Below are 17,616 nucleotides of genomic sequence, written 5' to 3'. Positions count from 1 at the left end.
TCATGTAACCACTGTCTTTTATTAGTTCATACTGTTTGAGGAACACATTAATGAACTTTACTTCATTTCTTACAGCAAGCTATAGTACTAATGCTAGTTTTCATGGGACCAATAGACCATATGTCCTCTGGTCACTCTCCATGTGCTTACTGACATCTTCAAAGAATTCTAATAGATTAGTGAGGTGTTTTTCGCCACGGTGGGGCTGGTTCTGGCACAGATCTTAATGGCACAGAAGTCAATGGGAAGATTTCTCTCTTGATACAGATATGTTTCACAGAGGGGGTATATCCCTTTGAATTGTGAGGTCTAGCTTCCCCATTTGATGGCAGTCTAACTTGTCACAATTTTCCTCAAATACCCCATTTGATTTTCCTCCGGCCCTTGCACTACCTCCGGTGATTCTCCTCTCAAGGGTCGTTATTTGGTCTTATGATTTTTCCCTCACTCCAACCTGAGGGTATTAATGGCTATTAAGGCAACCCCCATCTTTGAGCTAGAGAGTCGGGGGAGCACCAAATCAGCTTGCTTTGGGGCAAGCCATAAGAGGGCAGTACCATAGCCCATCCCCTCCCTTGCCCCCAAAGAGCCTCTTTCCCAGGCCTGGCCTTTGAGGACTTAACCTAATGCCAGAGTCCTAGCAAAAGGCAGCCTCTCTGTCCATGGGAAGGAATGGAAAGGGTACGTGTGTGTGAAATGAGAGTAGGAATAGCAGCCTGGAATGGTTCTAAAAGGCAGTCCTGAGTATTAAAAAAAAAAAAAATCCATCACAACAGCAGCAGCAAAACCAAGTCTTCTAAAAACAGGGTGCACGACTCAGGGCAGCCACAAAAACACAGCTGCAGAGTCAACCTGAAGTCAATGGGCTCCATTTTGATTATTTGTTCAAAGGAGCTTCTCTGAGCTAAGACTAACAAACAGGGCAGGCTTAGTCCCACAATAAATCAGACAGCTGGACTTTTGGGACGTGCTTAACGAGAGCCTGGCCACGCTGTAAGGTGGGACCCAAACTGGGGACAGCTGGGCTTCAAGTTCCGGGCCAAGGGCAGACAATCTCTAGGAGACTTAAAAAGGGAGAAGCAGCCCACAACCTCTCCCTGGCTGCACTCCACTGCACCTGAGCAGGTTGTTGCCGGACTGGCCGGGGAACTGAGAGAATGATCCTGGCACACAAGGGGGCAGCAGTTCTCCTCCTGACTCCCTTTCCTCTCCAGTTAGCGGCTTCACTGGCTGAGGGCCCGCACCCAGTTCAGTGAAGGGGCCAGCGGTAAAGAGAGTCAGGTGGCGTATACGTGATCTGGTGTCCACACCTAGTGTTGCTCAAGTGTTTGGGGGGGGGGGGAGGGGGGAGAAGAAAGAAGGGAGGGAGGAGGGAGAGAATAGCTAATACATATTGATCTCTGCATGTAAGAGTTCACTCAGAGCACCTATCCATGCTGTGGGAGACTGGAGCAGCACACATTGCAAGTATCTGATGCCTTAAACCACCCCTGGAAGCCAACCAGCCTCTAGGGGGGTGGGGGTGAGGGGCTAGAATTAGTGCCCTTCAGTCTCAGTGTCCGTGTTACTCATGTCAGCTCCTGATGTTGCTGCAGGCCCAGCAGAAGAACCTCACTGCTTGCCCTGGGAGCAGTCCAGTCTGGAGGAAATCCAAGAGGGCTGGAACCTGGAGAGGCTTGAATGAGGAGAGAGCCTACTTTGTGGAGGATGTGGCCAGTTTGTCGGCCCCACCCGCCCCGTTTCTTGCAGCCTTAGCCGCATCCTCGCTCAGGGGTTACCTCAGGAAGGTATCCAGCTTCCCCTGACAAGAGGCTACTGGCCTGGAGACAACTTTGCGCTTGACCTTTGATTTGCAGAGAAGTGGACGGATTGTGCTTGGATCGGTCTATGGTGGGGGGAGCCTGAGTCAAGGAAAAAGACCAGGGAGCCCAGGATCAACCAGATTTGCTCTCTTACTGAGGTTAAACTCTGCCCTGACCTCCCACCTGTCACGAGATGGCCCGAGAGAAGATTCCTCCCCATCCAGGGAATGCAAGCAGCCTCCCAAACCCTAAATCCGGCACAACAGACCTGCCTGCTTTTGCTTCAAAATTCCTAACTCTGCCCCTGCCCATCCCCCAAACTCCCCAAACTCCCCAGTTCCACATCCCACCTGAGATATACAGCTGCCCACTCAGACTGAGCTACAATCTGCTTAGGTGAAGAACATCCAGCCAAGGCCTTGGGGATGAGGCTCCCTAGACTTTCATCTTCAGGGCCTGGATTTCCTTGAATATTCTTGCAGGCTCACAAAGGAACGGGACTGAGACCATCTTGGGGAGGCCTCTATCATCATTTCCTTAGCTCTGCTACCAAGTTTCCTTTCGCGAGTGATCGTCTGGCAAACCAAGGGCTCGCACCCGAGCGAGCCCTAGGGAGTGCTAGATAAGAAAGGATACAGGTTGTATGTACTTGGTCCGGCCTCCAAGTCCATCATAGCCCATCCTCACCTGCAACAGAAAGAAGAGGTCAGTGAGGCTGCACCCCAAGTGACCATTTTCCAGGTCCTCTGGTCGGGCTATGGGAGGAGTGTTCTCAACCAATTCCGGAAATGTGTCCCAGAGGAAGAGTCAGCATGGATGCTAGCCACGGGACGACAAGGGGTACGGCAAGATGGCATCTTCTGAATTCCCAGGGTGCGTAAAAGAGGCCGCAGGGCTGAGGGATCTGAAGCTAGGCTGACCGATTAGGGTCACTGCCGCAGTTCCCTTTGTGGGTAGGCACTCCTCATGCTCCAACAAGCAAGGGCAGGTGATACTTACAGCTCCTCTGTCCTTGGAGGGTTCCAGGAGGCTGCTGCTCCCAAACCTCTTGGACATTACCGCATTCTTGATGAACGAGGGAAACCTCCCCACCAGCTCATCATCCGGTTCTCTGGCCCAGTGCTGTCCCCCAAGGGATGGCCTGCTCACCTTGAAGTCCTGCATCTTAGAGAGGCAAACCCAAGGGTCACGGCCAGGACCTGGACAGAGAGCTCTGGCCCTAGTCCCTCTCCCTAGAAGGGTCATGAAATTGCTATAGGCAGGGCATGCCTCCCACAATACAACAGTGATGTCAGATATTTTCTCAATGGAAAAAAAAAAAAGGGGGTAAAGAGAAGATGGTTCAAAAGCCGCTGAAAGAGTATAGTGGGTGAAAGTCAAGGTTGTGGAAAACAGAAAACTTGGTTTCAAGCAGTGTGCGTCGTCTGACACATTCTCCGTAGTTCATTAGCACTGTTTAAAATACACAGTTTCTAGTAAACAATGGGGGTGAACTTCAAATAGTTGGAAAGCTAATTGACTAATGCTGATTCAAGATCTTGACTGAAGCGAGCATTCCTGCAGAGCCACAGCGGGCTACAGTCAATTTACGGCTGTTCTATGGTAACAGCATTCCCTTAGCCTTTTGACACGTTCAATCCCGAATGCGTTCTAAAACCCTGGATTCTGGCAGGAATGCCTGTTCAGGCATCACGTGACCCGAGAGGGGCACAGTTTTAGAGATGGGTGGGTCAACGGATCGCCTGATCCTGCAACCACCCAGGAAGGGAAGTCATGGGGGTGGCCTTCTCTGGAAAACTTTAGAAAGAGAAGATAATCACTTGCCTTGGATGGTTCAGTGCTGACCTGCCAGGAAGCAAGAACTTGTGTTAGTTCAGTGGTCTCTCCAAGCTCTAAGAAGCCACAGGATGTGGGGGGCTGTGTGTGGCGGGGGGGGGGGGGGGGGAGGGCAGGGGGAGGTGGGCAGATATAAGCCAAGGCAGAAAATTCAATACAGTGGGATCTTAGTAGTTTCACAGGCCTAACTTCCAGCTTTAGGGATCCATTTGGCTGAGTACGACAGTAACTCCAAAGTTGCCCTGGTGGAAATTCTTTTACTGGCCCAACGGCCAATTGGATAGCAAATTAAGAAAAGGGCTGGGGTGAGCACATCATACCCAACCAAGGAAGCAGTGGATTGGGTTGCATGAACCTGGAACATTTTTTGCCCCTGCTGATCCACCCAGCAGGGATGTCTGTTAGGTGTGGAGAGGCCTCATAGCGAGGGACCGAAATGCCAGTAAATGAGGGGGACTAGAGATGGGGATGGCGAGAGGATTTTAATGGCCTTGCCCTGTGGCTACAGCACTCTTGGAGCAGAAAGGGGCCAGAAAGGCAAGGTCAATACTGTTTTACCTCCATGGGGTCTCCGGAGACTCCTGTGGTGAGCTCAGAAGCCAGAGTGCTGCAAAAAGAAAATAAGAGTAAGAGGTGGAGGAGAAGCCAGGCCAGCCTTAAGAGCCAGAAGAGAACAGGGCCAGCTTTAGAACCCCTGTGAGGCCAGTCAAATGGCCCAAAGACTAAGCCAAAGGCCCAGGAGCTTCTGGGCAGCCACGAGGCAGTTGTCATCGGTTGGCAGGTCATGGCTGGCTCAGAAATGAGTCCTGATTTTATAGGCTCCACACTGGGTGCTGGAGAGCACAGTGCAGTCGATCTCTGCTAGACCCTGCAACCCTGCAGCCAGTACCATACTGGCCCATCCTCTGGTTCCAAAGCCGGAGAGGGAAGGCCAAACAGAGGAGAGACGATATCGTGCCTAAAGGCAGCCCTAAGAAGTAGGAGCTCCTCACTGACTTGGGCACCCTCGCCTGTCCCTTTAGTTCCCCATCTGGAAAATGAAGGAGAACCTCCCAGGGGTCCCTCTAGCAAATCAAAGTGACCTGAGAATCAGCACGGCTCAGTGGAAAGAGCACGGGCTTGGGAGTCAGAGGACGTGGGCTCTAATCCTGGCTTCGCCACTTGTCTGCTGTGTGACCTTGGGCAAATCACTTCACTTCTCTGTTTGTAAAATGGGGATTAAGACTGTGAGCCCCATGTGGGACGACCTGATTACCTTATATGCTTGGCACATAGAAAGTGCTTAACAAATACCATTATTATTATTATTATTATTATTATTATTACCCCAGTGCCTAGAACAGTGCTTGGCATATAGTAAGTGCTTAACAAATACCATAATTATCATTATTATTATTAATACAACCCAGAGCTAATAGTAATAATAATAATAACTGCGGTATTTGTTAAGTGCTTAGCCCGCTGTTGGGTAGGGACTGTCTCTATTTGTTGCTGAATTGTACTTTCCAAACACTTAGTACAGTGCTCTGCACACAGTAAGCGCTCAATAAATACGACCGAATGAATGAATGTGCCAGGCACTAAACTAAGCGCTGGGGTAGATACAAGCAAATGGGGTTAGACACAGTCCCTGTCCCATTCTCAATCCCCATTTTACAGATGAGGTAGCTGAGGCCCAGAAAAGTGAAGTGACTTGCCCAAGGTCACACAGCAGATTTTAACTTTACATACCCTGACCTCAACGTCGCAACAGAGTGCACAGGCTTTTGGTATTCATTCATCCATTCATTCAGTTGTATTATTGAGTGCTTACCGAGTGCAGAGCACTGTACTAAGTGCTTGGGAGTGTACAATACAACAGTAAACAGACACAGTCCCTGCCCACAACGTGGGTAGCGAGCAGGGAGAGATTCAGCTCAGTAGGAAGACCACAGGCTCTTTAATAAATTGAAAGAGTGGGTAGCTTCCACTTGGGTCTGGTTTGAAAGATTTACAAGAACAGTTGGGAGTATCTGAATTGCCATCTAGAGGGAAATCTCTAATCTAGCAGGGGAGAGAAGCATTCTGTTGTCTGGAGTCTATCAAACCCATCAATGGTATTTATTGAGCAGAGCACCATACTGTGCTTACTGTGTGCAGAGCACCATACTAAGTGCTTGGGAGCGTACAATAAAACAGAGTCGGCAGACACATTCTTTGCCCACAAGTAGCTTACGGTCCAGAAGGGGAGACATTAAAAGATAAACTACAGATAGATACATAGCCTTATATCCTGCCATTTCCCTCAAGTGCATAGGTGACACAGAAGGGAGGGCAAATAGGATGGGGAAATGAGAGAAATCAGGGAAGGCCTCTTGGAAGAGATATGATTTTAGAATGGGTTTGAAGGAGGGGAGAGCTGTGGGCTGCCATATATGAAGGGGGAGAGTTCCAGGCCAGAAGGAGGACGTGGACAAGGGGTTCGCGGTGAGACAGACGAGATGGAAGTACAGTGAGTAGGTTGACATTAGAAGAGCAAAGCGGGCGGGGTGGGTTGTAGGAGGAAACCAGTGCGGTAAGGAAAGAGGGGGCGAGCTGATGGAGTGCCTTTAAGCCGATGGTAAGGAGCTTCTGTTCGATGAGAAGGATGGGCAACCGCTAGAGGTTTCTGAGGAGTGGACCTGGGCAAGCCTAAACGCTTCCATAACCAAGAAAGCTAAACTGATTTCAGGGGGCTGAAAGGTATGAGATGTAGGTCCCAGGTCAAATGGAGACAATGAAATGACTTCGGTTGGTCTCCAGCCTAAGGACTCAGAAAGAGGGACAACCCACCCCAACCCTCCTGCTTCTGGGCAGGGCAGAGAGGGGACGCTCAAGGACTTCCCTCCAATCGGTAAAGACAGGCTCTGGGGAGAGGAGAGGGGGCCACTTACTGGGCTTTCTCCAGCCGTATCTTCTTGGCAGAGATGACTTGAGATCCAGACGGCCGAGGCGGAGGGGTGTCCACGTTGAAGGTGGTGTTTAGGTCAATGTCCTCACCGAGGGAGGGACGGCGCAGCTTCAGGCTCGGCATTCCCACGGGCGCGGGGCTGGGGGCACAGAAAGGTCACAGTCACCACTGGGGACGGCGGAAGTCATCCTACCACCCACCCCCTCTCTTCAAGGACCCTCAGCTCCTCTGCCTCCAGGTCTGGCTCTCTCCCTATCTATTCTCCTCAAAGGGGGAGATTCTTTCCAAACACAGACAAGAGCCTAGAGTGCCCCAAAGCCGCCTAATCAGCCGGTGCCACTAACCAGTCTTCATGTCAGAAGCCTGCAATGTAATAATAATAATAACGGTATTTGTTAAGTACTTACTCTCTGCCAAGCACAGTTCTAAGCTCTGGGGTAGAGCCAGAAAATTCCCCACATGGTGCTGGGGTGATGGGAACACTTGGGGAAGGGCACAAATTGTGTTCTGACAATGATCGGGAGGCCTGTGCCAACTTTCCTCCATTCTCTGCAACTGGGATGGGTGGGGCAACTGAGGCAGGAAACCCCATTCAGGAGCACACTTTTTCCTGACACTCCAAGAGGAGCGTCTAGGCGGGAAGTTAGGAACTTGGACCCCATACCCAGCTCAGACCCACCACGATTAAGACGTTAAGAGGAGGGAGAAAAGGAAGAACATTTAAGAATGATATAGAGAAAAAAGAAAAAAAAAGGTTTAGCCAGTTGAATAGGGGTTTTCCTTATCCCTTGCACAGTCCCAGCTCTGGAGATGAGTCTAAATCTGACTCCGCCTAATCAGTCAATGGTATTTGATTGCTTACTGTGTGCGGCGCATTGAGCTCATCGCTTGGGAGAGTGCAGTACAAAAGTGGAGACAATCCCTGCCCACAGGGAACTTACAGACTAGATGGGGAGACGCATTAAAAATCAAATACAGATGGATAGGAACATAAATACTGTGGGGCTGGAGGTGGGGAGGGAGGGTGAATAGCAAAGTGATTAAGGGGAACAGATCCAAGTGCACAGGCGATGCACAAAGGAAGACTAAGGCAGGGAAATGATGGCTTTGTAGAAGAAGAGGTCTCTTGGAGAAGATGTGATGTTAGTAGGGCTTAGGATCAGGAGCAGGGCTGGTCTTCTCCAGGGCAGGTTTATGAGGGGCAGGCACCAGGGTCCTTGTTCTGAACCAGGCATCTAGGTTTAGACAAGACTGGTTTGTCCTGGAGGGAACCGCTGGACCCTGAATGACCGTGGACTAGACTAGGCTGGATCTGACCGAAACCCCAGAGTGTCCTGGTCTAGACGTGCAACTCCGAGATTTAGTCAGAACTAGACCAATATTCTTATGGAAGGCGCATCTCCTCCAAGAGGCCTTCCCAGCCTAAGCCCCACCTTTCCTCATCTCCCTCTCCCTTTTGAGTCATCCCGACTTGTTCCCTTTACTCTTCCTCCCCCTCCCAGCCACACAGCACTTATGTACAAATCTGTAATATTATTTATTTGTACTGATGTCTGTCTCCCCAACTCTAGACCAAGAGCTCGTTGTGGGCAGGGAATGTCACTGTTTATTGTATTGTACTTTCCCAAATACTTAGTACTGTGCTCGGCACACAGTAAATGCTTAATATATACCATTTCTAATTTTTTAATGGGATTTGTTAAGCATTTACTCTGTGCCAGGCACTGTACTAAGTGCTGGGTAGATACAAGCTAATCAGGTTGGACACAGTCCATGTCCCACACGGGGCTCACAGTCTTAATCCCCATTTTACAGATGAGGTAACTGAAGCACAGAAAAGTGGAGTGACTTGTCTAAGGTCACACAGCAGACAAGTGGCAGAGCCAGAATTAGAACCCAGGTCTTTCTGACTCCCAGGCTTGTGCTCTATCCACTAGGCCATGCTGTTTCTCTATTCAGCTCAATTGGACTTCTTTGAACTTCTTGTGTGGAGTTGTTTATTCTCCCCTCGGCTTAAATCCACAGTCTCTTAACAAGCTTTCCTACCTGTTTCCTCTCTTTCAAATCCCTCAAAATATTTTTTTCCAATTGCCTTCACTGATCCAGAATAAGTGACAGAGCTGGAATGAAGAGGAAAAAACCCAAACACACAAGAAAAAACCCCCCAAAAAGGTGAGTCCTTTTGTTGGGTTGATAATTTCTTGCTTCTACCTCTTATTTAGCCAGTACCCTCAAACATGATCGTGGCAGAGGCTGAAAGAGGGCACGCCACATGTACGAGAGGCAAGAGGAACAGTTTCCCAAGGCAAAACAGAAAAGTCTATTTGAGCGATTTGGGTGATTTGAGGAAAGGAAGCCAAGTCTCTCTCTGACAAATGGAAAAGATCAAAACTAGATGCTTGGGGTGGGGTTCACACAGCCTTCCCAACCAAGGGGAAAATGGTGGACGCGGCCTTCTTTCAGCCAAATGGAATAAAGACGGGGGGACCTTGTGGTGAGCCCACAACAACCTGCCTTATTTAGTGACTGTGATCCCGCAAACAACAAGAAGGAAGAGACTGGGGAAGGCACATACGGGCCCTACTTGAGGGCAGGTGACTGCTGGCCCGTGGGGGTGGAACATGGAGGGAGGCATGGCCTTCTCTCCCCGTTCTACCCGGTATCAGGCCTGGACCAATCAATGACTGCCACGTAGCGCCCCAGCTGCGACACCTAAGGCAGATAAAAGGTGGTAGTTTTGAATCGCGAGGAGGCAGACACGGAAGCATGCAGAAGACAGCACAGAGGCACGCAAGAAGCACCTGGAGCAGAAGCAGCCCAGAGAAGCAGGCATTGAAGACCCAACAGGGGAACAGCACTCGAAAGCAGCAGAAGGCATCAGAAGAAAGAAGAAGCATTGGCAGAACGGGCTCCCTTGACCAGCAGACCCTTGGTGGAGTGGAGAGTGTGTATGTAACACTCCCTTGCACGTTAGTAAAACTAAGTAAAAACTTTCCACAGTAACCTTGGTGATCAGAGGCGTGGTTTGACTGTACTACGTGTCACTGAGGCTGCCCTGGTCCAGGAAGGTCCTGGTTGGTACCAGCCGGGGGCGGAGGGTGGGTGGGGGTTGTTGCGACAGACCTGAACTTGCCACAGTGTCTTTTGGCAAATATTCTGCAAGTTACTCCATGTTAAATCAGTTCTTAACAATCAACAGATGCCATTTTCTGGAGTAGAAGGCAGACACATAGATTAGGACAGATACCCTTCTTGATTTGATACTTGCAAACAGGGAGAACATAAACGTGGGAGGCATCCCTTGGGAAAGTGGCTACAAACAGATGAGGTTCTGCTGTTTATCCTTTCCTTGGAATCGTGACATTTTAAAAGGGAGCTTTTCTCAGGCTGAAGGAATTATTTGACAAGGCTCTATTGGAAAGAGGTCTAAGGGGCAAATGCAGGACAGGTGGATATTCCCTAGGGAAACAATATTAAGAGGACAAGAAAAGCCAGCAAAGTTGGGTAAGGTAGGAGGAAATTTTGATGGTTAAGCTAAGAATTTCACAAAGACCGGGAACCAAATAGGAATAACAAAACCCACGGAAGCTACACCGGGTACACCCAGTTGTCTGTGCCTGGTCTTTTTTTGTTGTTTTAGATCATCGTTCCTCAGGGTTCTGTCACCAACTAAAGCGCATGGCCTACTGAAGATGCAGCATGGCCTAGTAGAAAGACCACGGGCCTGGGAGTCGGAAGGACCTGGGGTCTAGTCCCAGCTCTGACAATTGCTTGCTCGGTGACCTTAGGCAAGTCATTTCACTTCTACGGGCCCCAGTTCTCCTGCTCTCCCTCTTAGACTGTGAGCTCCATGTGGGACAGGGACTGTGTCTGACCTAATTAACTTGTACCGACCCAAGCGCTTAGATCTGTGTTCGACACATAGCAAGTGCTTAACAAATACCATTAAAAAAAAAATACACCCAATCCACCACGCTTTATAAAATTGAGCCCCTTGGGGCGCAGGAACTGTGACTAATTCTCTCCTGCTCTTCTGCGTTTCTGGGTATTTTGTCCCAGGGCTTAGTACAGTACTTTACATTCAGTAAGCACTTAATATTTCTACTACTAGAACATGAGAATTGTAATCTTGCAAAATTTCACATTAAAACTCGTGCAGTAGTACTCACCCATTCTGACAGCATGTGTTTTTTTTTTTCCAATAACGCAGCCTGCTGAGCCAAATTGGGCTCGTTGTCAGAAACACCTAATTCTCTAATTGCATTCTAACCAAAATGCAAGTGAAAATACAAGTTATAGTAGAAATTTGTGTACAATGAGACTGAAAATGTCATAGAAAAAGAGTGAGAAAAAGTGAGTGGAGGAAATTGAGAAGCAATTTTGCCTCAAAGGATAGTAGAAAAAAGTATTTAAATTATCTGAAACAGTAAAAGATAAAAAGGAAGGAAAATTATTGATACCAAAATGGCAGAAGTATTTAGTGCTTTTGAACCTCCCTCTCTAACTCTCACACATATACACACATGAAAAAAGGAACAAAGCAGTAGTGAGAAATCAAGTGGGAAGACCATGTCATCAATCTAGAGGATTCAAATCTTCAAGCCCTTGTCATTTTGCTCAAATTTGGCCAAAACATTTGAGGAAGCCACAGGCTTCCATTTTTGGAAAGTCTGTGGACTGTGGAAAACTGTAGAGATGCCTAAAAGAGGGGAAGGCCCACCATATAGTCTTGATTAAAAACAACAACAAACAGTTGACATGAATACCACAGATTTGTAAGTTTAACTTTTATACCAACAATTGGAAAACAAAAAAACACCCCCCAAATCAACTGGCAAACACCTTGATGAGAATATGGTACTGGGTAACAAAATGTATTGCCTTATAGAGATAATCTTATTTCTTGAAGAAACAACATGGAAAAGAACAGAGGATGGGAGTCAGGAGAACTGCATTCTAGTCCTCGATCTGCCAGTTGCCTGTTGAATGACCTTGGGCAAGTCACTTGAATCATCTGTGCCTCAATTCCCTCATCTATAAAATGGGGACAATTACTCTCCCCCACTTCAAAGCCTTATTGAAGGCACATCTCCTCCAAGAGGGCTTCCCTGACAAACCCTCCTTTCCTCTTCTCCCACTCCGGCGTCGTCCTTATATCGTACTCTCCCAAGCGCTTAGTACAGTGCTCTGCACACTAAGCACTCAATACATATGATTGAACGGTCCCCCGAGCATCCTATTGCCAGAGACCAAACACTGGTCTGGGTGGACCGTGGGTCTGACCCAATAGCAGCATCTTTTATGTACTTAGGCCCAAAAGGAAGAGACGTGGTCAGCATCAAGCTAAGGCAACCGAAGAATTCTACTGGGGTTGTTCAACATTTGCAACGATACCCAGCCCTGGACACACTTCCTAGCCCCTCCTCCTGGCTGGCCCAGCTCAGCAGGCAGCGGGAGGGAAGAGAGTTAAACGCACACTTATTTTTCCCTTTTTGTTCTGGGTTAAATCCCTCCTGGGATTAGGCCTGAAGAAATACGTTTCAGTGGCTTTCTTTCCCCAGCTGCTTGGCTGGAGCGAGAGCCCCTTTACCAATCAGCCTCCTTGCAGGCGAATCTTTTGAAATTAGGGGATTTAGGCCTGCCGGGCCAGACCCGGAAAATCCAGCTAGCGCAGGGCTCTTATTCCCAACTTCCTGTCTCCCTCTGCTGACAATTTCGAGGAAGGATCATTAAAATAAGATCTGATAAGAGTTGCAAGCAAGACCAGGAGTTGCCAATACATTTACAGTCACGGATGCTGAGATCAAGTGGGTGCCCAGGAGATGGAGGTGTGTTGACCTTCCTCACTGAATCAGTTACTTACACTCAAACAGTACAACTCCTTTTCCTCATCTGGAATCCCCCCATCCACCCACCTTGCTTCTAATTCCCTGGCCAGTAGTCTGGCCGCCTCAGCCGGCGACAGCAACCGCAGCTTTTTCACCCACCCTACACGCCACTCCCACCACGGCCACTGAGCCCACGCTCATCCACCAGCCCCCCACGGATGGGTCTGAACAAACCTCTCCAAGACGAGCCGGCTGAGGGTCTCACTGGTGCGGGATGGCAGGTTTAGGCTCTCTTGCAGAACTGAGAGTTTCTTCTTCAGGCTCTTGGGGGCAGAAAGAGAGGAAGGGTGAGCTAGAGAGAAAGCCGGAAGCTGGAGCTCTCAGCCCCGAAACCAAGGAGGGAGGGGAAGCACAGCTGAAGAAGAACGCAGAGGTCTGGGTGCGCTGTCAGGCCAGCAGCGGAGAAATGTGCCAAAACTGCTTGGTCAGACAAAGAGCATCACCCTTCATCTCGATGGCTATCGACTATGGGCTCGGTTCTACGTTCAGCTCCATCACTGAATGGCTGGATGATCCCAAGTGGGTCACTTTCCCATTGCCTTTGAGGGGTCTGGGACCGTTAGCCAGAAGCGGATTGAGTGAATAGGGAAGCAGCATGGTCTAGTGGGGAGAGCTTGGGCCAGGGAGTCAGAGGACCTGAGTTCTCATCCCGGCTCCACCACTTGTCTGCTCTGTGACCTGGGGCAAGTCACTTGAATTCTCTGGGCCTCGGTTACCTCATCTGTAAAATGGGGATTAAGACTGCGAACCCCAAATGGGACTGGGACTGTGTTCAACCTGATTTGCTTGTACCTACCCCAGCGCTGAGTTCAGTGCCCGGCACATAGGAAGGGTTCAGATACCACTATTATTATTACTATTAATTATCGAGTGACCCACACTGAAGTCAGCACATCAGGGTGACACTTCAGCAACTACTGGGTGGGAGTGGGGGTGAAGGGGTGCCATCCACCTGTGATCACCCCTATCATTTCTGAGCCCTGCCCGGAAGCTCAATCAGAAACTAAGCTAGATGGTTCCAGGTCTCTTCAGTGCCAGAGGCTTGGCGAGAGTATATCCCACTGAGAGATGCCGGACTGAGGCCAGCCCGAGTGATCACCTCTATCAGGGGAGGGCAGAGGCTGTTGGGCACCCTTGGGTGGGAGTCGGCTTGAACCGGCATCGAGTCGGCCCACTCCAACTCACCAGGATCTCCTTGTCGGCGGTCTGTAGATCCTTCTGGGTCGACTTCAGTTCTTCGCTGGTCTTGTCCAGCTCATGAACTGCGGCCCTCAACTAGGAAAGCAGGGGGGTGGGGGGTTGGCGTTAAAAGATTGGAAACGAATCGATACTCACCCGTGCCCAGTCACAGGAAGACAGCAGGAGTGGAAAGGGAAGTAGAAAGAACCTCCTGGAGGACGATGCCCATTCACTGCCATCCCAAGGGGCTTCCGGGGCGGGCCATAATCGAGCCAGGAGGGAGCAGGGAGAGCCCCACTGAGACCTTGGCTACATTTCAGCAAAGCTTCTTGGATGTCTGGACAGAGGCAGGAACCATTCCTACCACAAGGCCTCTGATCTCTGGAACCTAACAGCTAAGTTGGCTTATTTGAGCTACGGTGCCTGGCAACAGCAGAAGCCCCCTCCGAATAGCGTGACTCCACTTGGAAGTCAATCTGTCAGTCGATAGTATTTATCAAGTACCCGTCTGCAGAGCCCTGCACTAACCACCTGGGAAGAGTACAGCAGAGTTAGTAGGCATATCCCTGCCTTCACGAAGCTTACAATCTAGCGGGGGAAGACAGACACTGAGTTAAACTACGGAGAGGCAGAAATAATAGACAAGCGAGGTAAGTAGCTAAGTGCTAAGGAAGGTGTGGTGTCTGTAAGTATAACTCAGGGGAAACTGAATTGCCAAAATTAATAATCGGTGGGATATATGGTGGGGAGATTAGAAATCAATCAGGGAAGGCCACCGGGAGGAGATGTGATGTCAGAAGGGCTTTGAAGATGGGGAGATGGGATGGTCTGTGGGATGTGAAGGAGGAGGGAGTTCCCAGCAGGAAGGAGGGTGTGAGGAAGAGGTCAATGGCGGGAGACACAAGAACAAGGCACAGTGAGTAACTTAGCTTGAAAGGAACAAAAAGTACAAGCAGGAGCATAGTGGGAGAAGAGTGGATAAACAGAAGGGAGAGCTAATTGAAAGCCTTAAAGCCAAAAGTCCGGAGTTTCTTCTCGATGCAGAGCGGAATGACGACGATTGGAGGTTTTTGAGGAATGTGAAAGAGCTGTGCAGAATGATGTTTTAGGAAAATGACGTGGGCAGCAGAGGCAAGTTGGACTGGGGAGGGGAGAGACTGGAGGCTGGGAGATCGGCATGGAAGCTGATGCAGTTACAAAGCTGGGCTATGACAAGTACCTGGGCCAGCACGGCATAGTGGATAGAGCACGGGCTTGGGAGTCAGAAGGTCATGGGTTTTAATCCCGGCTTTGCTACTCATCTACTGTGTGACCTTGGGCAAGTCACTTCACTTCTCTGGGCCTCTATTACCTCATCTGTAAAATGGGGATTGAGACTGCGAGCCCCAGATGGGACAGGGACTGTGTCCAACCCGATTTGCTTGTATCCACCTCAGCGCTTTAGTACCAGTGCCTGGCACATAGTAAGCCGTTAACAAATACCACAATTAAATTTAATTAAAGGGGAGGGTTCCAAAAATGTTGTGGAGGAAGAACTGACAGGATTTGGTGACAGAATGACTGTGGAGGTTTTGAGAGTGAGAGAGGGTGAGAGACACACACAAGTCAAAGATAATACCACGGTTATGGGCTGGAGAGGCAGAGAGGATGCTAGTATTGTCAACTATAATGGGAATGTTAGGTGGAGGAGAGGATCTGGGAGGGAAGGGGAGAAGTTAGGGGACATCCAGTTAGGAGTGTCCTGAAGGCAGGAGGAAATGCAAAATTGCACAAAGGAGGGAGGTCAGGTTTAGCAAGGCAGATCTGGGAGTCAGCTAGAATCCCAGAAAGTAAGAATCTTTCCCAGCGTTTGAGGACACACGGGCGTGTAGACCCCTCTACTCACACTCCACAGAGATGCACTAATATAGGACTGGGAACCCGGAATTTTTCTAGAGGATTTTACGTTCTCAACCCCCACGACGTTCAGGGTCTTGCTTCTATGTTCTCTGGGGGAGACAAGGAATGTTGGCTATCCCTGGGAAAGGAACTGTGGGTTGCCGAAGGCATCTCCCACTCTCGGCTCTCATCGTCAATGGGAAGCAACCCTCCCTACTCCAGACAAGAGATCTGGGAAAGGAAGGAAAGCATTTCCTCTCAAATCATAATAGTAATGATTGTGGTATTTAAGTGCTAAGTAGTTGCCAGTGCTGGGGTAGATACAAACTAATCGGGTTGGACACAGTCCCTGTCCCATCTGGGGCTCACAGTTTCAATCCCCTATTTTACAGATGAGGTAACTGAGGCACAGAGAAGTGACTTGTCCAAGGTCAGACGGGAGACAAGCAGCGGAGCCAGGATTAGATCCCATGACCTTCTGACGCCCAGGCCCGGGCTCTATCCACTAAGCCACGCTGCTTTGCCTACACAAGAGAGTAGGCGACAGCCTGATGCACATTAAGTCTGGTCAACAACGCCACTTAGTGAGGCAGCAGCCAAGCTCCTAGACAAGGACGGGGCTAAGTACAGCTTTTCGGGGAGGAGGGCAGGAGTTATCTTGGAGGAGGCCTGTGACAGTTAACTTTGCTGATTGGGTTGCTCTCTAAAGAGTAGGGCGCCAGCCCGCCTCCCACTCCACACCTCTGAGTGTCTTGCTCTCTCTGCCCCTGGCCATTACCTTGTGCTTGGAAGAAATCAACTCCTTCCTTAGCTTGTCTGCCAGGTCACCCGAAGTCTTCCGGGCCACTTTTAGATTCTCATACTCTCTGCAGAGGAATCACGGAAAAGCATCGGCATGCGCAGGAAAGAAACAGTCTCGGAACTGGTTCAAGGCCTTCACGTAGCCTACCGCTGATATTTAAGGGTCCTCGGCACCCCCCATACTAGGTATTTCACAGGATAAATACTCGTGTGCTGGAAATATTATTGCGGATGAATTACAGACAGTCTGTTCCTGCTAGCTCTTCAGGGAGGAACCGGGAGATTCAGCGAGCACTTTCCAACCCAGCACCCCAGGGAATAACTCTGAGCAGGAGTCTCAGACTGACACGCTTCTTGGCAGAGACTGCAGGACAAACCTTTTTGAGTTGCCTGACCACCGAGGAGGTGTCGACGATGATGAAGAATACTTGACAAGGCTAAAGATAGCCCTGGCCAGGCAAATGCCACTAGTCATCTGTGAAACAGGGATAACAGAGACCTCTGCTTTGGTTCAGTGGAAGGAGTGCTGCTCTGGGAACTGCGAGACCTGGGTTCTTAGTTCTGGTCCCGCCTCTAGCTGGCTGACATGGGTGAAGACCCCAGGCGACCTGGCCAGCGGGCTGCTCGCTGTGCCCCATTCCCCAATGGGAATGTGACCAGCAGGGCTGAGAGTCGCGCTGCAAAGCCCACTAATTCTCTAAGCAATTCCTCTGAGTGGTGCCTCCTGAGGGGGAGACGCTATCACCAACATCATCTTCCTTACCACCTTGTAAGAAAGTCAGGCATAATTAGCTCATCGACCGATACATTTAAAACTGCACACCCCAGGACTGCCATTGACCCAAAGGACCAGGCTTCTGAATTCTGAAGATTAAGACTCAGACCCATGCTGGGCTCACTGCCCCATCACTACCTGCCCTAGGCTCCTGATGTGAATTGGGTTAAAACTATGGTGATTTTTTTTCCACTCTGTGGCCCAAAAATGGCACCACGGCCTCTTCCAAGGGCCCCTCCTTTCTGAGTTCAACCCTTCAGTAACCACCCCTCAGTCCCAAGGAATCCTAGGGCAAGGAGGGGGGAACCATACTACAGAAGAAAGAGAGGGGACCAGGAAGCACTGTAGCACACCCCCCCCTCCAAAAAAATCATTGGAGCCCTATTCCTCAGAAAGAAGATAATACACCTTACCCCTCTACCTACTTCCAAGGCTTGGGAGGATAAGAGAGATCTAGAGAGAGGCTGGGAGTGCTTTGCACTCCTGGAAAGAAATATGCTAGTCAGTGGGCAGGACTCAAAGAGTCAA

The 17,616-nt window shown here is 49.7% G+C and overlaps 1 protein-coding gene across 3 annotated transcripts in view; it reads right to left on the bottom strand.

Moving 5' to 3' along the window:
- The window catches only part of LOC100093486 (TRAF interacting protein), a 32,082-nt gene continuing 14,466 nt past the window's right edge, over nt 1-17,616 (bottom strand). For 2 of the 3 annotated variants that reach the window (XM_039910330.1, XM_029052075.2), the window contains exons 9-18: nt 16,291-16,378; nt 13,641-13,730; nt 12,630-12,718; nt 6,551-6,706; nt 4,197-4,245; nt 3,627-3,647; nt 2,802-2,966; nt 2,439-2,489; nt 1,779-1,885; nt 1-1,693 (exon numbers count right to left, since the gene is read on the bottom strand). In XM_039910330.1, the coding sequence (XP_039766264.1) occupies nt 1,612-1,693; nt 1,779-1,885; nt 2,439-2,489; nt 2,802-2,966; nt 3,627-3,647; nt 4,197-4,245; nt 6,551-6,706; nt 12,630-12,718; nt 13,641-13,730; nt 16,291-16,378 (898 nt within the window). In that variant the 3' untranslated portion in view covers nt 1-1,611. The remainder of the gene's footprint in view (nt 1,694-1,778; nt 1,886-2,438; nt 2,490-2,801; nt 2,967-3,626; nt 3,648-4,196; nt 4,246-6,550; nt 6,707-12,629; nt 12,719-13,640; nt 13,731-16,290; nt 16,379-17,616) is intronic. The other variant, XM_029052077.2, reaches the window with a different exon arrangement.

Source organism: Ornithorhynchus anatinus, chromosome X1 (genome assembly GCF_004115215.2).
Source record: "Ornithorhynchus anatinus isolate Pmale09 chromosome X1, mOrnAna1.pri.v4, whole genome shotgun sequence".
NCBI lineage: Eukaryota > Metazoa > Chordata > Mammalia > Monotremata > Ornithorhynchidae > Ornithorhynchus > Ornithorhynchus anatinus.
The sequence above is the reverse complement of the archived record's forward strand: the minus strand, read 5'-3'. Positions and strand labels throughout refer to the sequence as shown.